The following is a 15,847-nucleotide window of genomic DNA, read 5'->3' on the forward strand; positions in this document are numbered from 1 at the left end:
GGGAGGGCATCAAACCATCTCATTGCCAGGGGTCTCAAGCTGGATGGGAACACCTTACACATTAACGCCTCGTCCCTAGAGTGGACGGCCATCCTCTGGTTGAATTGGCTTACATGCTCCACTGGGTTAGTTCGACCATTGTATATGGCAAACGTTGGCTAATTGAACCGCCAAGGAAGCACTGCCCTTTCTATTCTACGTGTGAATGGCGACTGGGAGATGCGATCCAGGGCCTTGCTCATGGCGTCATTGGCCAGGCCTTGGTAAGACAGGCTTTTGTGGCCGCGTTTGCGAGGCCGTTCTTCCTCATAGGAAAAAGTCTCGCTCGGAGGGGTTCTTGACCTTCGTCTGTATTCGCCATCCTCACCACTACTAGTGTCCAAGCCGGGTGAAGGACGTTTTCGCTGGGCTCGACGCAGCTTCTTCTTCAAATCATCAATCTCTTGCTGTAGAGCCTTTCGCTCGTTGTGCTTGTGGGACGCGTGATATTTCCCTTTTGAGCGGCTTCTACTTGTGTGAGAGGTGTTCACACTGCCCTCTCGTTGATTATCTTGGTCCTTCGCCCGTTTGAGATTTAGAAAGTTGTCCTGTCGTTGAGATTCTGCACGTCCGGTTTGGCGCGGACCTGATCCTTCCTTCTCTTATTGTTTCACTTGTCGAGACACAAGTTCTTCCCACAGACGGCGCCAATTGTAGGGGCGGTTTTTGAAGCCCAGGCCCAGCAAGCAAGTGGTTCTGGCCCAAAAGTCCCCAGACAATGAATTTGTAGAGAGTGGGTTACAGAGCTAGGACTAGACGAAGTGAACGTCAGTTAGATGTACGCCATGCAATACGTTGAACGTGAGAATATTCCGCTTACGTTTGATAAGATATTGGTCCGAGGAGACGTATACGTGCACCTCTTGCTTTGTTTACAGACTAAAGAGTTCTTTAACCTTTCTCTCTCTCTTTCTTCTCAATTCTCCGATCCCCTCTTAAAAGGGATCTCCTTCTCTTATATAGCCTCCTTGAATTGATAAGAACCTTACACTTGTTAGCCATCCGGACCTTCACTTGAGTGCCTGTCCCATCGGACATCTTCCTTATCCTTCTGTGAGTTGCACTGGCCAATGTAATACTGTTCGCCTGTCTTCTCCACATTAATGCGGCTGAAAAAGTAGCTTTCTTGCATTTAATGCGGCAGTTGTGGCTTCTCCCTGATGCCTTACATTTTCTTCTTTCCTGCTGTGTGAGGCTCACCCTCCTACCCACGTTCACCTGGATAGGTTCTTCACTGTGGAGGGGACACACATTGGGCCCAAGTTCGCATGTCCGAGGAGGCATTCCTCCTCGGACGTCTTTTGGATCAAACCGGGCTTAACAGGGTTGGGCCGGAAGTCACTCGGGCCCCTATTCCCCGTTGGGTCATGGCTGGGCTTTGTGTGGTTCCACAGGCCCATTTGTTGATTTTGGGAATTTCATCCCTACAAATGGGAATAGGTAATCCATTTTCTTCTCCAAAAAAAAAAAAAAAACCTCCATAACACTGAAACATGCCTTCACTAATATATATACACACACCTGCCTGCCAGTGCCAAGACCAAATTGAAAATTGAAAAATTCATGTCTGTTTGGGAACAACTTATTTAGTTGAAACTAGAAACTTTTTTCTGAAAGTACAGTAGATAAATAAAAAAAGTTAGTTAAAATAGGATAGTGAGACCTATACATATCAAAAAGTGTAATATGATCTATGAATAGTAGCAAAATAAGGTAAATAGTTAAAAAAACTGCATTTTTTAGCCAATATTCAAACGCAATCTTAACAAAAACCAGTCACCCACGTGTTGGAAAACCAACCAAAACCAATAATCACAATCGGTTAGTCCAGTTTACCATATATTTTTTTTCATAGCCCTAATAATATTTGCAAAGCTTGATCAAACTTTTGCAACTTCTATTATTATTTTTTTATTATAAAAAAATCTTTAAAAGATTCTATCAAAATAATTTTTTGACAAAAATACAAAACTAACCCTCTAACTTTCAGTGTTTTTCATTTCAGTCCTCTAACTTTTAGTTTTATCATTTCAATCTTCTAACTTTTAATGGCAAGATCGCCAGTTGGGAGGCTTTTTTGCCACCCATCTTCGGTTTTCTCCGGCGATAAAATGCTTTGGGACTCATCACAATCATCGGTGAAGTTCAGTAATACTCATGAAAAAGAAGAAGAATAAGAGAGACAAGGGTCACCTTCATCTCGGTCTCTCTCTCATACGCGGTCTATCTCGGAAAACCGATTCACTCTCTCTCTCTCTCTCAATCTGACTCAGCTCTCAAACGGACTCGGTCTCTCTCTCTCTCTCTCTCTCTCTCTCTCTCTCTCTCTCTCTCTCTCTCTCTCTCTCTCTCTCTCTCTCTCTCTCTCTCAATGTTTCTTTGTTTTGATTTACGTTAGGGATTTGGGTCTCAATGTTCTTTGTTTTGATTTTAGGAGAAGGGGGTTTTAAAAAAAAAAAAGATTTCAGGGGACACCTTAAATGGTTTTTTTATTTAATTTTATTTAATTTTTTACAGATTTTTGTCTTTTTTTTTTTTCTTTCTTTTAATTCTGAAATTATAAAAAAAGAAGGTAAAACGGGGTCATTTTAGTGAGTTTAACGGCAGCCCCTAACTAAGTTCTAACGGAATCCTGCATTGACAAAAATTTAAAGTTAGAGAACTGAAATAACAAAACTGAAAGTTAGAGGACTGAAATGAAAAACGTTGAAAGTTAGAAAGTTAGTTTTGCATTTTTGCCTAATTTTTTTAACCAGAGATCATGGGTTACTAAATAATAAAACTATATGGTGTTAAAATATTAATAATTACCAATTGACATTTTATGATGCCAATTAACGTGAAATATATATATATATATATATTTTTTTTTTTTTTTTTGAGGAACAAAAAGGGTGGCTTAGGTGTATTATCACAGCCTACCGCACCCCACAGATACATCGTCTGTGGGTATCACTAGCACATAATGGTGGCCGGACTTGGACTCCTCCTATGAGCATCGTTAACGTGAAATATATATGATTGTTTTGGTGTGTGCTCTTAACCCACAAAATAGGCAATTTATATGATATTTTATGCCAAATGAATAGATAATATATACATCACTATTAGAAGGGCAGAACTTTATATATATATTTTTTAGTAACTTAATCCTCTTTTTATTTATTTTTTATTTTTTATTTGATAGTTAGGAAGAGAGGTTTTGAATCATGAACAGCTTTGTCGAAAATATTAATATATCAGTTGAGTTACAGAAGTTCTACACACAAAGGATTTAAACACATTATAATACTCATTAGCACAAAGGCATATGCTTAATCCTTCTGTAATAAATCCAGACATAATCACCATATTATTCCAAATATTATACCCGAAAACAGTACTTAACAATTACACATTCTCAAATCCTGGACTGATATCACCTTTGCCTTCAAATTGCTAATATTATTTCTCTTTTCAAAGGAGAGAAAATATTGTCTTACATATGATGATCTACTACTATTAGGCTTCTAAATAAATTAAATATATAGTTTCAGGCTCTCAGCAACAGCACACATCAAAGACCCAGCAGCAGCACAGGGCAGCACAACTGCAAAAAAAAGTAAACAAATAAATTACAAAAAAGGGTAACAAAATAAAGACATTTACTTAGAGAGAAATCTCACCAAAGAAATAAAGAGTAACGTTTCGACCACAAACTATTTTACAACATTTTTACAAATTGCTAATATAGCCAATTTTTACTGGTTCTCATCCGGGCCGATCACTAACATTACTTTTACGCTTATCAATAACCACTCATCACATTAGTATTTAGTAAAAAATATTATAAAGTAGTTTGTAACTCTGGCATTTTCCAAGAAATAAAAAAACAAATGGGAAAGATGATAAGTAAACACATACCATCCTTTCCAAAACCCATCATCACCCCTACTTGTAGTTTCTATTGGAGCAGTGTGTTGGGGATAGCCAGAGTCAACCTTGGTGGGATAACCAATTGGTGGTGGTGGTGCTACATAAGGGCCTTGAGGCTGTGCTGGATATGCAGTCACTGGTGAGGGATATGCCACTGCAAATTAAAGATATGAACCAAATCAAACAACCTTACTTCTAAAAATTCGTTGACTTAATAAGTTATTCCAATAAATTTTCTTAGTTGTGGTACTCCCAAGTGATGATGAATGAAATATCGAAACAATTGATAAAAATATATTTGTAAAGGTTAAGATCAAATTACACATAGTTTAAACTTTTCACTATTACACAATTTAATAACTTCTTTTGAGAATCAATTTAATAATTTTTAAGTTGATCAATCTTTCTAAACATTTCATTAATTGATTATAGCTAGGTTGACTTTATTCTTAAAAAGTACACCAATTATGTTGTTTATTATTTGAACTATAAACTCTCTTTTTTTATATTTAAAAAAAAAAAAAAAAAAAACATTTGATACACAAGATAGTAAATTATCTTTTATCATTATATATATAAAAAAGTTCCGAAAGAGAATTTTTCAAAAGATATAGTGAAAAAAATCCTAAGTTTCCAAGTAGGAAAAAGAAGAAGATAACATAAAAGTAGAGCAATAATACTTTGGAAATTAAAATATACAACACAGGCACTTATAAATTAACAAAATATTCAGATTCTTACCGGGAGCTTGTTGTTGGTTGTAGTGACTCATGACTTCCAAAAAGATAAGTTCTTGGAAATTAAAAGATGTAAATTTTAAGGGATGAGAGAGAGAGGGAGAGAGAAAAGAAGATATGAAATGAAGGTTAAAGGGGAAGACGTATGAAAAGGGGTATTTATAATTGTCAATTTGTCATTGCTCCAATAAGAAGTCATGAAAGGGAGGAGAATTTAAGGCCACGCGATCGGCAAACAACGTGTACGATTGGTATTTGGAGAATTCCACAAAGCTAAGGAAAAACAAAAATAGGATAAGTTTTCTTAATTGTTTTGTATGGGATGTGAAGATTATTTTCGGTTGGGGTTTAGAAATTTATGTTTAAGGTGATCATTAAGAAATTTAAATTATACAAAATCTAATAAAAAGATAATTTTATATATTATTGACAACGATAACAAAAACAAAAAAACATATACAAGTACTTAAAGTCTTACAATTTCTTTGAGTTTTCTTATTTTGAAATCGTTGTATGATAGTTTTATTATTAATGCTGCAAACTACCTTTCTTTCAAAATTTTAGTTCAATAAAATTTTTCTTAGACTTTTTTTTTTTTTGGGGGTAAGGGTCTAATATATTGTTAAGGGAACCAAAATTTGGCTACAAACTTAGTTTTAACTTAAGGCTTCAGCTCTCACTAAAACAATTAACATGATTACATATTTTGAAAATCTAACTGTTGAATTGCATGTTCTTTATGTTCTTAAAACATATATCAAAATTTATGCCAATTGTGGATGCTATTTACTACTCGATTCATAAACTTATTTTTTATGTATAATTTTGGATTACAAAAATTTGAAATTTAAACATTTGATCGATAATATAGTTATTAATCTTTGACTTTCTTCAAATTTTGCAAATATGGAGGACATAAGAAGAAAATGTAATTCAAAGTAGATTTGTCAAAATTCACATTCAATAATAATTAAAAAAACTTTGAGTGGAGTTGTAGGCTTGTAGTTTTAGTTTACAACCTCGTTTGGTGCCAAATTTTGTCTAAAATGTAATTATGTTGGGTCTAAAAAATTTTAGGGTGATTAAAATTTTTTTTTTAAAATTATATATAAAATTTTTTTCTAGCCCAGGTAGTCCTGCCTTCAACGTGGAACCGGCCCCAGTTATTTTCGGATCAAGAAGAGGAGAACAGAGGAATGGAGAGATGTTCGGTAAAAGTTGAAATATTCTGGAAGTTTTGAAAATAAGTTTTAATGGGTTGGTTGACCAACTGCATAAATCATGACATTGTATGTGAAATTTGGTTAGGCAGCCCCATTATATATTAACTAGTTTTACTGAAAAACTTAACGCTACTCACCAAATGGTAGACTGGTTGTTGAAGTTGAAGGCTATATGCGTATGAGTTCATGTTCTAGAGGACCAGAGCTTTGTAAGACTTGTAGTATTATATAAATATAATTATTTAAAATGAATTACGTTTTTCTGACACAAGTATGCATTGCCCTATTGAATTGGAGTTTGTTCAAATTGATTCTTAAGAATTTGACATGGAGTTGCTATTTCTTTTATATGTAATGTTCACATTTCTCTCTCATATTTTTAATCCCTGCTGTTGTGCTTGCATTTTAATTAGTGGCCGGATAAAATGAGGTTTAAGGAGTGTTAATTTGTCAGTTAGAGAGCAACCAAGTCTGCCTGGTGTCATATTGTTGTCTTCTAAATTCTAATTTTAGGTGAAATGTATCATTCTCTCTTGAATTTTCAAGCAATTGAACATAAGAGTCTTTTTAGGAATAACTTATTTAGCTGAAACTGAAAACTTTTTGCTGAAAGTACTATAGATAAAACTAAATAGTAGTTAAAATAGTACAGTGAAACCTATGAATAGTACCAACAATAAACTGAATAGTAACAAAAATAAGCTAAATAGTAAAAAAATATGGCTTTTTAAGCCAATGCCAAATGCAAACTAAATCCTTTGAATTGAACTGTAAGGAGGTTTAAGGAATTAAGTGAAAAGAATTTGACTAAATGCCTCCAATACCTGTCCCTCAACTACCCCAAGCATTTCATGGTTATTTCATGCTTAGAACAATGCTACATTTCGCGATAATCTCATGCTTAGGCCTATTGTGCTTTGAAATCAAACAAGAGAACTTATATTGCACGGTTAATTTGTGCAATTGTGCAGGTGCCTCTATCCTCAAATAGCACTTCCATAAAAGCCAGGAAAAATAAGCAATAGGTGGAGGAGTAACATAGTATAGAAGAAGAAGCACTACGATTGAAACTTTGTTCAAGCAAAACCTGCAAGGTAAAATGCGTATAAGGTAGGAAAGATGAAGAAATCCCAAACCGGCCAGTGGAAGTGTGTGTGAAATGTGGAAAATTGAGAAAGTCTATATTTACTGTACTTTCATAATAAATTCTAAGTGACCATTTGGATTGCGCTGAAATGAAATTTTAATGCGTTTGTGTCTTTATCAGTGGGTCCCGTGCACTGTTCATGGGACCCACAAGTTGTCTAATTCAACAAAATTTTCATTAAAATTGTGTTCCACGGTACTATTCACACATTTAAAAATTATTTTGCAACAATATTTTTAGTTTTTAGCAATAAGCGGTATCCAAACAGACCTTAAGTGGCAAATTATTACTTCTTGTTACTAGTGAGCAAAAAAGTAATTTCAGTGATAAGTTCAAATTAGAATTAATAACAATTTACAATTTAGAATTTGTTATAAAAGTATCATTAAAATGCTATGAACGTGATACTTCTTTGAAAAATTTGGTGTATAGTTGAAATATGATTTCAATTTCAAGCAGTAGGAAAAGTGGGCTCGGGGGAAGAAAATCACGTCTTCCAAATGCATGTGGTAGGAAAGTGGGCTCGGGGGAAGAAAATGCGGTGGCAGAGCTTTTATTTATTTATTTATTTTTAATGTTATTAATTATATATATATATAAAAGAAAATGCGGTGGCAAAGCTTTTTCTAAGGAAACTGAGTTGTACGTGATATTATAAAGTCTAAAATGGATAAAATTCATGAGGACAGAAAATCAAACCCATTATAAATAGTCTTTTATCTAAACCTTATTTTTTGTTATCCTCATATCTAGGCAATTACAAAGAACGGAGAATTTTATGTCAATCTTGAAAAATAATGCATATCTGAGATTGAATACTAGCTATTTTTTAAATTGACATGTTATAGAAATGTGTTTTTTTTCCCCGAGAACAAAAGTGTATTTTGTTTTGCAACACATAGACTTCAATTAATACGTTACAATTGTTGTGGTACATGGTATAATTTCTTGTTTTTTTGAGATATTTATTTATTTTTATATTTTAAAATTATACATAAAATATGATTTAATGGATAAAATGATAAATAAAATATAATTAACTAAATAATTAACATGTGTGTTATAAAAAACTTGTAATCCAACTATAATATTTTCAAAATATTAACCAAATATAAAAAGTTATTGTGAGAGTGATTTGTAATATTCACACGTGATAAGCTAGGAACAAGTAAGTACTCTCCTTTTTTTTTAATATATATACACACACACTAAGTCCTCTCCACTAAGTTATAAGCACTCATTTGAATAGAATCAGTACTAATGTGCTATATACACACACATTAATGGTCCGTTTGGATTGAGAGGGAGGGAGGGAGAGTAGAGTAGAGTAGAGTAGATTTAGCACAAAATTAGCTTATTTTTAACTAACACTACTTTACTCCCCTCTACTCCCCCTCCTTCCCCTCTTCATCCAAATAGCCATAAGTCCTCTCCACTAAGCTATAAGCACTCATTTGAATAGAATCAATACTAAGGGCACATTGAGCACACGAAACTAGTTTTAAGAATGTAATATTTAATCTAATGGATCTCTATTTATTGTTAGCTACATTTTGATAAATCGAGAATAATTATTTCTTAGAAAATAGCTATTTGGTCATAATTAGTAAAATACGGTATGTGTATATATAATATGATAAATATATAGATGAATATAATTTGACATCTTTAACAAAAATACATTTTAAAATTGATAGAAAATATGAAAACGAGTAAATAACGGCACATGGATTCGTTTATATTTTACAATTTTACCACAAAATTACGGAAATATTTTTCATATGCTTTTTGGAGATAAATACAATGATTCAACAAATTACAATCATATAAAATTTTCTCAATGATTTAACTTGAAATAATCCACTTTGTGGCACCTAACCCAAAGTACCCGAAGAAATTTTTGAGTCAAGCTCCCAATTTACTTGTTTAAGATGGGTGTGGAATTTCCTACAATGGGAAAACCTCTTAAAACCAACCCAATGGCCAAAGAGAAGGTGCTTCAGGCCCAATTTGTATTCTGTTATTCTGTGTGTGTGCTTCCCAAGAAGGCTTAAGCTTAGTAGTGCTGAGCTTACTAGTCCTTGGTGCTTCCTCTCTTTTCTCTTGTCTATCTCTCCCCCCAAAATTGCTAACCCTCTCCCCCTAACTATTTGCCTTTATTTATAGACTTCCCTTAGTGGGGTTGTCATGATGAGAGGGTGGATTTTCATGTTGGTGGATCTTTATGGGACATATTCCTAACTAGATGGGACTCACTTCTCGTGACTGATGCGACTCTTTTAAAACTTGCACTTGTCACCAAATGGTGCTCAGCAGACGATTTCCCTCAAGGCATTACCATTCCCATCTGATATAGGCCTCGACCTAGTACTGGTCCCCTAAACTGATAAAGGCCTTGACCTAGTACTGGTCCCCCAAACTTATATAGGCCTTGACCTGGCACTGGGCCCTAAATTATTAAACATATAGAGATTAATGGATTGGGCCTATACCTGATGCCCGTACACGCTTAATAGAAAAAATTATTTCCATAATTAATAATGTAAATAAATAGTAAATACTACTACTAGAATAGAATCAATAGATATTGTATAAGCAAATAATATTATATTATATAATACTAGAGATAAATGAGATTTAGAGAAAAAAATAAGTAACAAAGAGCAAATATAAAAGCTGTTCAGCACTTACGGGGAATAATTTGACGTTGAATATTGTGAGCACAACCTTAGCCTTCAAGAACAATGAAAAATTGATTATAAAAAAGAAAAAAGAGTAGGGTAGTAGGATGCAGATGTATTTTGAATTTAAACATTTAGGATGTTGCTAGTATTTTGGGTTGGTTTCCGTTAATAGGTGTCTTTAAGACACTTGTTAATCTACTACCATTTTAGAAAAATTTCAATATCAATTAGTACATTTTTTATTTTCTCATAAAAAGTTTCTAAAAATACTTCATAAACCAAAGTCTTAAAGGCATTCATTAACTTTTCCCTTTTGGGTTTCTCAATGTTTAAGTGATAAGTGTTTCTTTGATTGAAAGTTTATCTTTTAAGAATTGTTTAATCCTTTACTGCCTGATAGCAACATAATCTCTTTAAAGTTTTATCACTTCTAGTTTCTAGGCATCGTATATACTTGCCGATTTTAACTCTTGTCTGTAACTAACACAATGAAACTCTTTATTCCAAAATACCACGTACTTTACCGCATAATTAAGAACCATGTACACATACTGTACATGTAAGTAACACGTTTTTAGTTTTTACCAACTATGATTTGGATAAATTTTTTTTTTTGCCAAAATGTCTATGATGGTTACTTATTAACCTATGCAACAACTCAAAAATTTGTCCTAAACGGCGATGATAGTTACTTGTTAACCTACATTTTAATCCCAAATTGGAATGAATAAAAAGTATTGACATTTTTAAAAAATTGAAAAGCCTCTGAGTGCATACATTGAAGCTAGTATTAAATAACAAGATTGTCAATGCCACCATTTGACATTTTATGATGCTGACTGCCGTGAAATACATGTATTGCGTGTTGAATGTATGACTGTTTTATTGTTGCACTAAACCCACCAAATAGGCAATTTATATGACATTTTATGCCAAGTTTGCCAACCATATGAAATATATACATCACTATTTGAAGGGTAGCATACTAGCACTAGCACCCTTATTTTTTAATAACTAAGTCCACGTATGGTTGTTTTTCCAATAAAATAAAATAAAGCCCTCACATTGTTATTTTTTTTATTTGATAATATGAAAATTAGGGGTAGGATTTTTGAATTCAATATATCTTTGTTGAAAATACTAGAGATCTATTTAGTTGGGGTGAAACAAAAAATATAAAAAATAAAGGGGAAAAAATTAATTTTATGGATATTTTCGCGCCTGATCCACCAAAATTCTATTTTCCCAAATAGAGAAGAAAATAGATGGGAGGTGAATGGTCCCCTCTCATGTGCTGGATGTTGATTTTTTTTTTTTTTTTTTTGGGGGTGTGCTTTCCTAGTCATGACGGTGCTTTCTTTTGTTTTGTCTATTTTTTTTCTTTCCTGGGCGTGACAGTGCCTTTTTTTTTGTTTTGCTTTTCTTCTTTTTTTTCTTCTTTTCTTCTTTACTTTTTGGTTTTTTGGGTTTAACTAGACATAAATTTTCTTTAATATTTTTTTCTTGGCATGATTTTTTTAATAATAAATTTGGATGTTTGCCTTTTTTGTTGTTGTTGTTATTGTTTGCCTTTTTTTTTTCTTTTTTTTTTTTAATTAGACATCATTTTTTAACAAGGACATGTGAATAAATTTATACAAACTCATTTTTTCCATCCTTATACTTTTCCCCTCCCAACCAAATACAAAAGGAGGAAAGTAAAATCTTTTCTATTTTCCCAACTAAACAGACTCTAACGCTTTGTTTTAGAGATGATGTTTTCTAGAAAATGCGTCATTTCCCAAAAAGTATTTTCTATAAAACTATCTTATTTTCATATGTTTGGTAGCAATCTTAAATAAGTTGAAAAATAATCTCTTAACTTTCTTTATTTAGCTTGCTATGAAATAGAGTTGTTTTAAAAAAAATATTTAGTGGAAAATAATCCTTAAAAATAAGTCACACTTTTTATATTGATCAAATATAGTTTTTCTTTGACCTATTTTTTCTTATTCTACCAAATGTTGGAAAACATGAAAAAATATCTATTGTTACACTTTTTTATTTTAAGAAAGTTTTAACCTATGACGTTCGCTTCTAATGATAATTTTTTTATCATCAGACCAAGATACCAATAAATTTTTGGTATAGGTGAAGATTGAATCTTAGATCTCTTATTCAACCATCAGAAAGTTTATTGGTTAGGCTAACTAGAACCTACTTCGTTACACTTAATTACTCAAGGTTTTATATTGAAACAAATTGACCATAAAGAAATGCCAGCTCAGCTATAAGGACTCTTGGTAAGTCCTCAAACTGTTTAATCATAAATATACAATCCCTAAAAATTTAAGCTCATTTTAAAATCACATTAACGCAAAAACACGCGCTTTATCCTCCCATAATAAATATAGACATAATCACCATATTATTCCAAATAATTACACCCGAAAATGGTAACAATTACATATTCTCAAATCCTGTACTGGTATCAGCTTTGCCTTCAAATTGCTACAATTATTTTTCTGTTCTAAGGAGATAAAATATTGAATATATAGTCTCAGAAACAGCACGATTCACAGATCCAGCAGCAGCACAGGGTAGCAATACTGCAAACAAAAAGTAAACAAATAAATAACAAAAAAAGATAACAAAATAAGACATTTAATTAGAGAGAACTCTCACCAAAAAAGAAAAGATGAAGAAGAAGAAGAAAGGAAAAAAAGAAAAAAGAAAAAGAAAAAGAAAAAGAAAAAAAGACAAATGGGAAAGATAAGTAATTAAACACATACCATCCTTTCCAAAATCCATCACCCCTTGTTGTAGTTTCTATTGGAGCAGTGTATTGGGGATAGCCAGAGTCGACCTTGGTGGGATAACCAATTGGTGGTGGTGGTGCAACATAAGTACGCTGTGCTGGATATGCTGTCACTGGTGGGGGATATGCCACTGCATGCAAAAATTAAAGTATGAACCAAATCAAACAGGTACGTCTAAATTTCCTTGACATATTAATAAGTGATTCCAATAATTTTTTTTAGTGGTAGTACTCCAATTTATGATGAATGAAATATCAAAAGGATCAATAAATATATTTAGAGAGGATAAGATCAATTGTTTTAACTTTTCCTTATTACACAATCTAATAACTTTTTAGTGGATCAAATTTTTGAAAATTTCATTACCTAATTATAGCTAGGAAAGGATGGCTTTATTCTTAAAATTCACACCTATTAAGATGTTATTTACTACTTGAACTATAAACCCTAATCTATCTATATATATATATATATATATATATATATTATATTTGGATAAACTTCAATAAACTATTTCGAAGTTTGGGCTAATGACAAGTAAGTCCAAGAAATTTCAAAACTAGCCAACTTGTCCCTAAACCCAATGTAGTCCCTAAACACTATCATTTGGAAAAAAGTATTTTGTATAAAATGATACCATGTTATCTATGTCAAAACCTAATAAATGAGAAATATGTGTGTAAAAATAACTACCCACCAAGACATGTCTTTCATTTGTTAATATGGTAGTTATTTTTTACTGACATGTCTCGTATTTATTAGATTTTGATACCGCTAACATGGTATCATTTGATATCTAATACCCTCTCAGCAATTTGAGCCCTCTCTTTCCTCTGCTCTCTATTCTTTCATCCCAATTATTCATATACATATTCAAGACAACCAAAACAAAAAATTCTTCTCTTGTACAAAACCAAATAGACCCATCAATGCCCAAACCAAATGAAACCAATGCAGAATTCCTAAAAAGAAAAAAGCAGAGAAATATGAGTTGTACTTCCCAGATTACAAACTATACACTAACAAAAATACCTTATTAGGCCCATTTTGAGATAAACCCCAAATCATAAAATACCCACAGATTTGCAAATGACTATACCCAAAACCCCACCTTTCAAACCCAAATAAAAAATTACCAAATACTTCCTAAATCTATCAAGATCCGAACCAACAAAGAACCAAACCAAAAGAAAAATAAATAAATAAAAGAAAAAAGAACAGGGATAAAAGAGAAAGCCACCAATGGTGGTGTCGTTAGCGTGATTCGTCGCTTGTGGTGGTGGCAGAGCCCATGGTCCTCCGCCAAACATACCCTAAATGTTTGGTACACAAACACAAACCAAACCCAAACCCAGAAACGAAAATACAAACCTTCTCTTCCATGGCTAAGGAACAACAAAAGCTTGAGAGAGGGAGTCTTCAGCCACTGTGGGTGAGAAAAAAGAAAGAGAAGAGAGAACCAGAGAGGTTTTAAAGAGAGAAGAGAAGAGTCTGAGAAGAGAGACGAGAGAAGAAAGAGGAGATGGTCAGCCGCCGTGGGTGAGAGAAAGAGAAGAGAGAGTTAGAGAGGTCTGAAAGAGAGAAGAGAAGGGTATGAGAAGAGAGAAGAGAGAAGAGAGAAGAGAGAAGAGAAATGAGAAGGTGAGAAAAATAATAGTTAAACGGTGTTAGGAACCGTTCAAGGACTAAATTGATCACTTTTAAAAAGTCTTGTCTTGACTAAGTTGATATTAACCTAAACCTCAAAATAGTTTATTAGAATTTACACTATATATTTTAATAAAAAATCTAAATATTTGATACACAAGATAGTAAATAATCTCTTGTCATTTTATATAACAGAGAATTTTGAAAAGATATAATGAAAAATCCTAAGTTTCCAAGGAGGAGAAAGAAGAAAATAACATAATGGTAGAGCTATAATTCTTTGGAAATTAACATACTACACAAGCACTTATAAATTGAGAAAATATTCAGATGCTTACCAGGTGCTTGTTGTTGGTCGTAGTGACTCATGACTTCCAAAAATAACTCCAAAGGGATCAGAGAAAGGGAGAGAGGACAGTGTAAATGAGATGAAGGTTAAAGCCTTAAAGGATTCATGTTTGAAAATGGTTATTTATAATTGTGAATTTGTCATTGCTCTAACAATAAGTCATGAAATAGTGGAGAATTTAAGGCAACGCGATCGGCAAACAACGCGTTTTTGTCTTTGGAGAATTCAACAAGGCTAAGGAAAAACAGAAAATAGGATTAGGTTTTGTTTAATTGGTTGTCCAAAAATAGAATTCATTAGGCTTAACCAATAACTACATGGCACGTCAAAAGATTGATCAAAATGGAGGTTTGCATACACACCCAAGCATACAATCTCTTTCATTTTTGCCATCTCTTGTCAATTGCGATAAATAATATTGATTGATCTATAAATGGCCTTTCCGCGTCTAACTTATCTTCTTGACCTTTTGGACCTTCTAGGAGATTTATTTGGTAAAAAGTCAAGAGCAATGTAAAAAGAAGCTTTTGGATGGTAGGCATTAGTCATGTAGATTTGAATTTGGGTGACTAAAATTTTAATATCTTGTTTGAATAGTTTAAAAAAGGTGGCGTGTTTGGTAAGAGGATTTAAATACAATTTTTTTTTTTTTTTGAAAACCTAAAAGAGGTGAGTGCCATACATAATATATTGTTTGGATCTTTTTTTTTTTTTTTTTTTTAAATACAGTTTTCAAAAATTGTTTCCTATTTTCCCTGTTCAAAACAGGATTTTGAAAACAATTGAGAGGATTTTTTCAAGATATAGAAAATGATTTTAATGGCATAGTTGTAAAAAATTGAAACAGTGGACCTCACAGATTTTTCCAAACTTCTATCTCTTAAATTAAGGAGTTTATCTCGAAAAAAAAAAAAAAAAATCTTACATTTAAAATTTGAATCTTACATTATAAAAAAAAAAAAAAGGAAAAAAGGAAAAAGAAAAAGTGGAAGGTACCTAGTCTATTCCCTAATCATTATCCAAAAAGAAAGAAGAAAAGTAATCCACACGTCACTTTGTTGGAAGCCAAACACGTATAATGTAAATATGATCATTTGAAAACTTGTTTCAAATTTGAACATGAAGAATTGGCTCACTTGTTCATTGATTGAATTGTTTGTTTGTTTGTTTATTTATTAATTAAATAATATATTTTATTGTTATAAAAAACAACTAAAATAAAATAAAAATACTCCATTTAGGTAAATTAATAAATTATAACAAAAAAAAAAAATACATCATATGACATAAAGTTAGAGAGAAAAAAAA

The 15,847-nt window shown here is 32.5% G+C and overlaps 2 protein-coding genes across 2 annotated transcripts; both read right to left on the bottom strand.

Annotated features, from left to right (window-relative positions):
- Nucleotides 1-3,350: 3,350 nt before the first annotated feature.
- LOC126720784 (protein CYSTEINE-RICH TRANSMEMBRANE MODULE 6-like) lies at nucleotides 3,351-4,862 on the bottom strand. The gene is made up of 3 exons (XM_050423601.1): nucleotides 4,696-4,862; nucleotides 3,943-4,108; nucleotides 3,351-3,628 (listed from the first exon to the last, which is right to left on the bottom strand). Exons 1-3 carry the CDS (start codon nucleotides 4,724-4,726, stop codon nucleotides 3,580-3,582), a joined length of 246 nt encoding a protein of 81 aa, XP_050279558.1. The 5' UTR covers nucleotides 4,727-4,862; the 3' UTR covers nucleotides 3,351-3,579.
- A 7,233-nt stretch (nucleotides 4,863-12,095) lies between these two features.
- Nucleotides 12,096-14,737, bottom strand: LOC126720785 (protein CYSTEINE-RICH TRANSMEMBRANE MODULE 6-like). Its single transcript, XM_050423602.1, has 3 exons — nucleotides 14,529-14,737; nucleotides 12,517-12,673; nucleotides 12,096-12,333 (listed from the first exon to the last, which is right to left on the bottom strand). The coding sequence occupies exons 1-3, from the start codon at nucleotides 14,557-14,559 to the stop codon at nucleotides 12,285-12,287; spliced, it is 237 nt and encodes a 78-aa protein (XP_050279559.1). The 5' UTR covers nucleotides 14,560-14,737; the 3' UTR covers nucleotides 12,096-12,284.
- Nucleotides 14,738-15,847: the final 1,110 nt, after the last annotated feature.

Source organism: Quercus robur, chromosome 4 (assembly GCF_932294415.1).
Source record: "Quercus robur chromosome 4, dhQueRobu3.1, whole genome shotgun sequence".
Lineage (NCBI taxonomy): Eukaryota > Viridiplantae > Streptophyta > Magnoliopsida > Fagales > Fagaceae > Quercus > Quercus robur.

Bases quoted from the DNA above. Each gene is read 5' to 3' on its own strand.
- LOC126720785 (XM_050423602.1), bottom strand. From the start codon at position 14,559: ATGAGTCACTACGACCAACAACAAGCACCTG. The intron at 12,674-14,528 runs GTAAGCATCTGA...TTTTGCATGCAG, and splicing joins CGACCAACAACAAGCACCTG to TGGCATATCCCCCACCAGTG. The intron at 12,334-12,516 runs GTATGTGTTTAA...TTTTGTTTGCAG, and splicing joins GATGGATTTTGGAAAGGATG to TATTGCTACCCTGTGCTGCT.
- LOC126720784 (XM_050423601.1), bottom strand. From the start codon at position 4,726: ATGAGTCACTACAACCAACAACAAGCTCCCG. The intron at 4,109-4,695 runs GTAAGAATCTGA...TTTAATTTGCAG, and splicing joins CAACCAACAACAAGCTCCCG to TGGCATATCCCTCACCAGTG. The intron at 3,629-3,942 runs GTATGTGTTTAC...TTTTTTTTGCAG, and splicing joins GATGGGTTTTGGAAAGGATG to TTGTGCTGCCCTGTGCTGCT.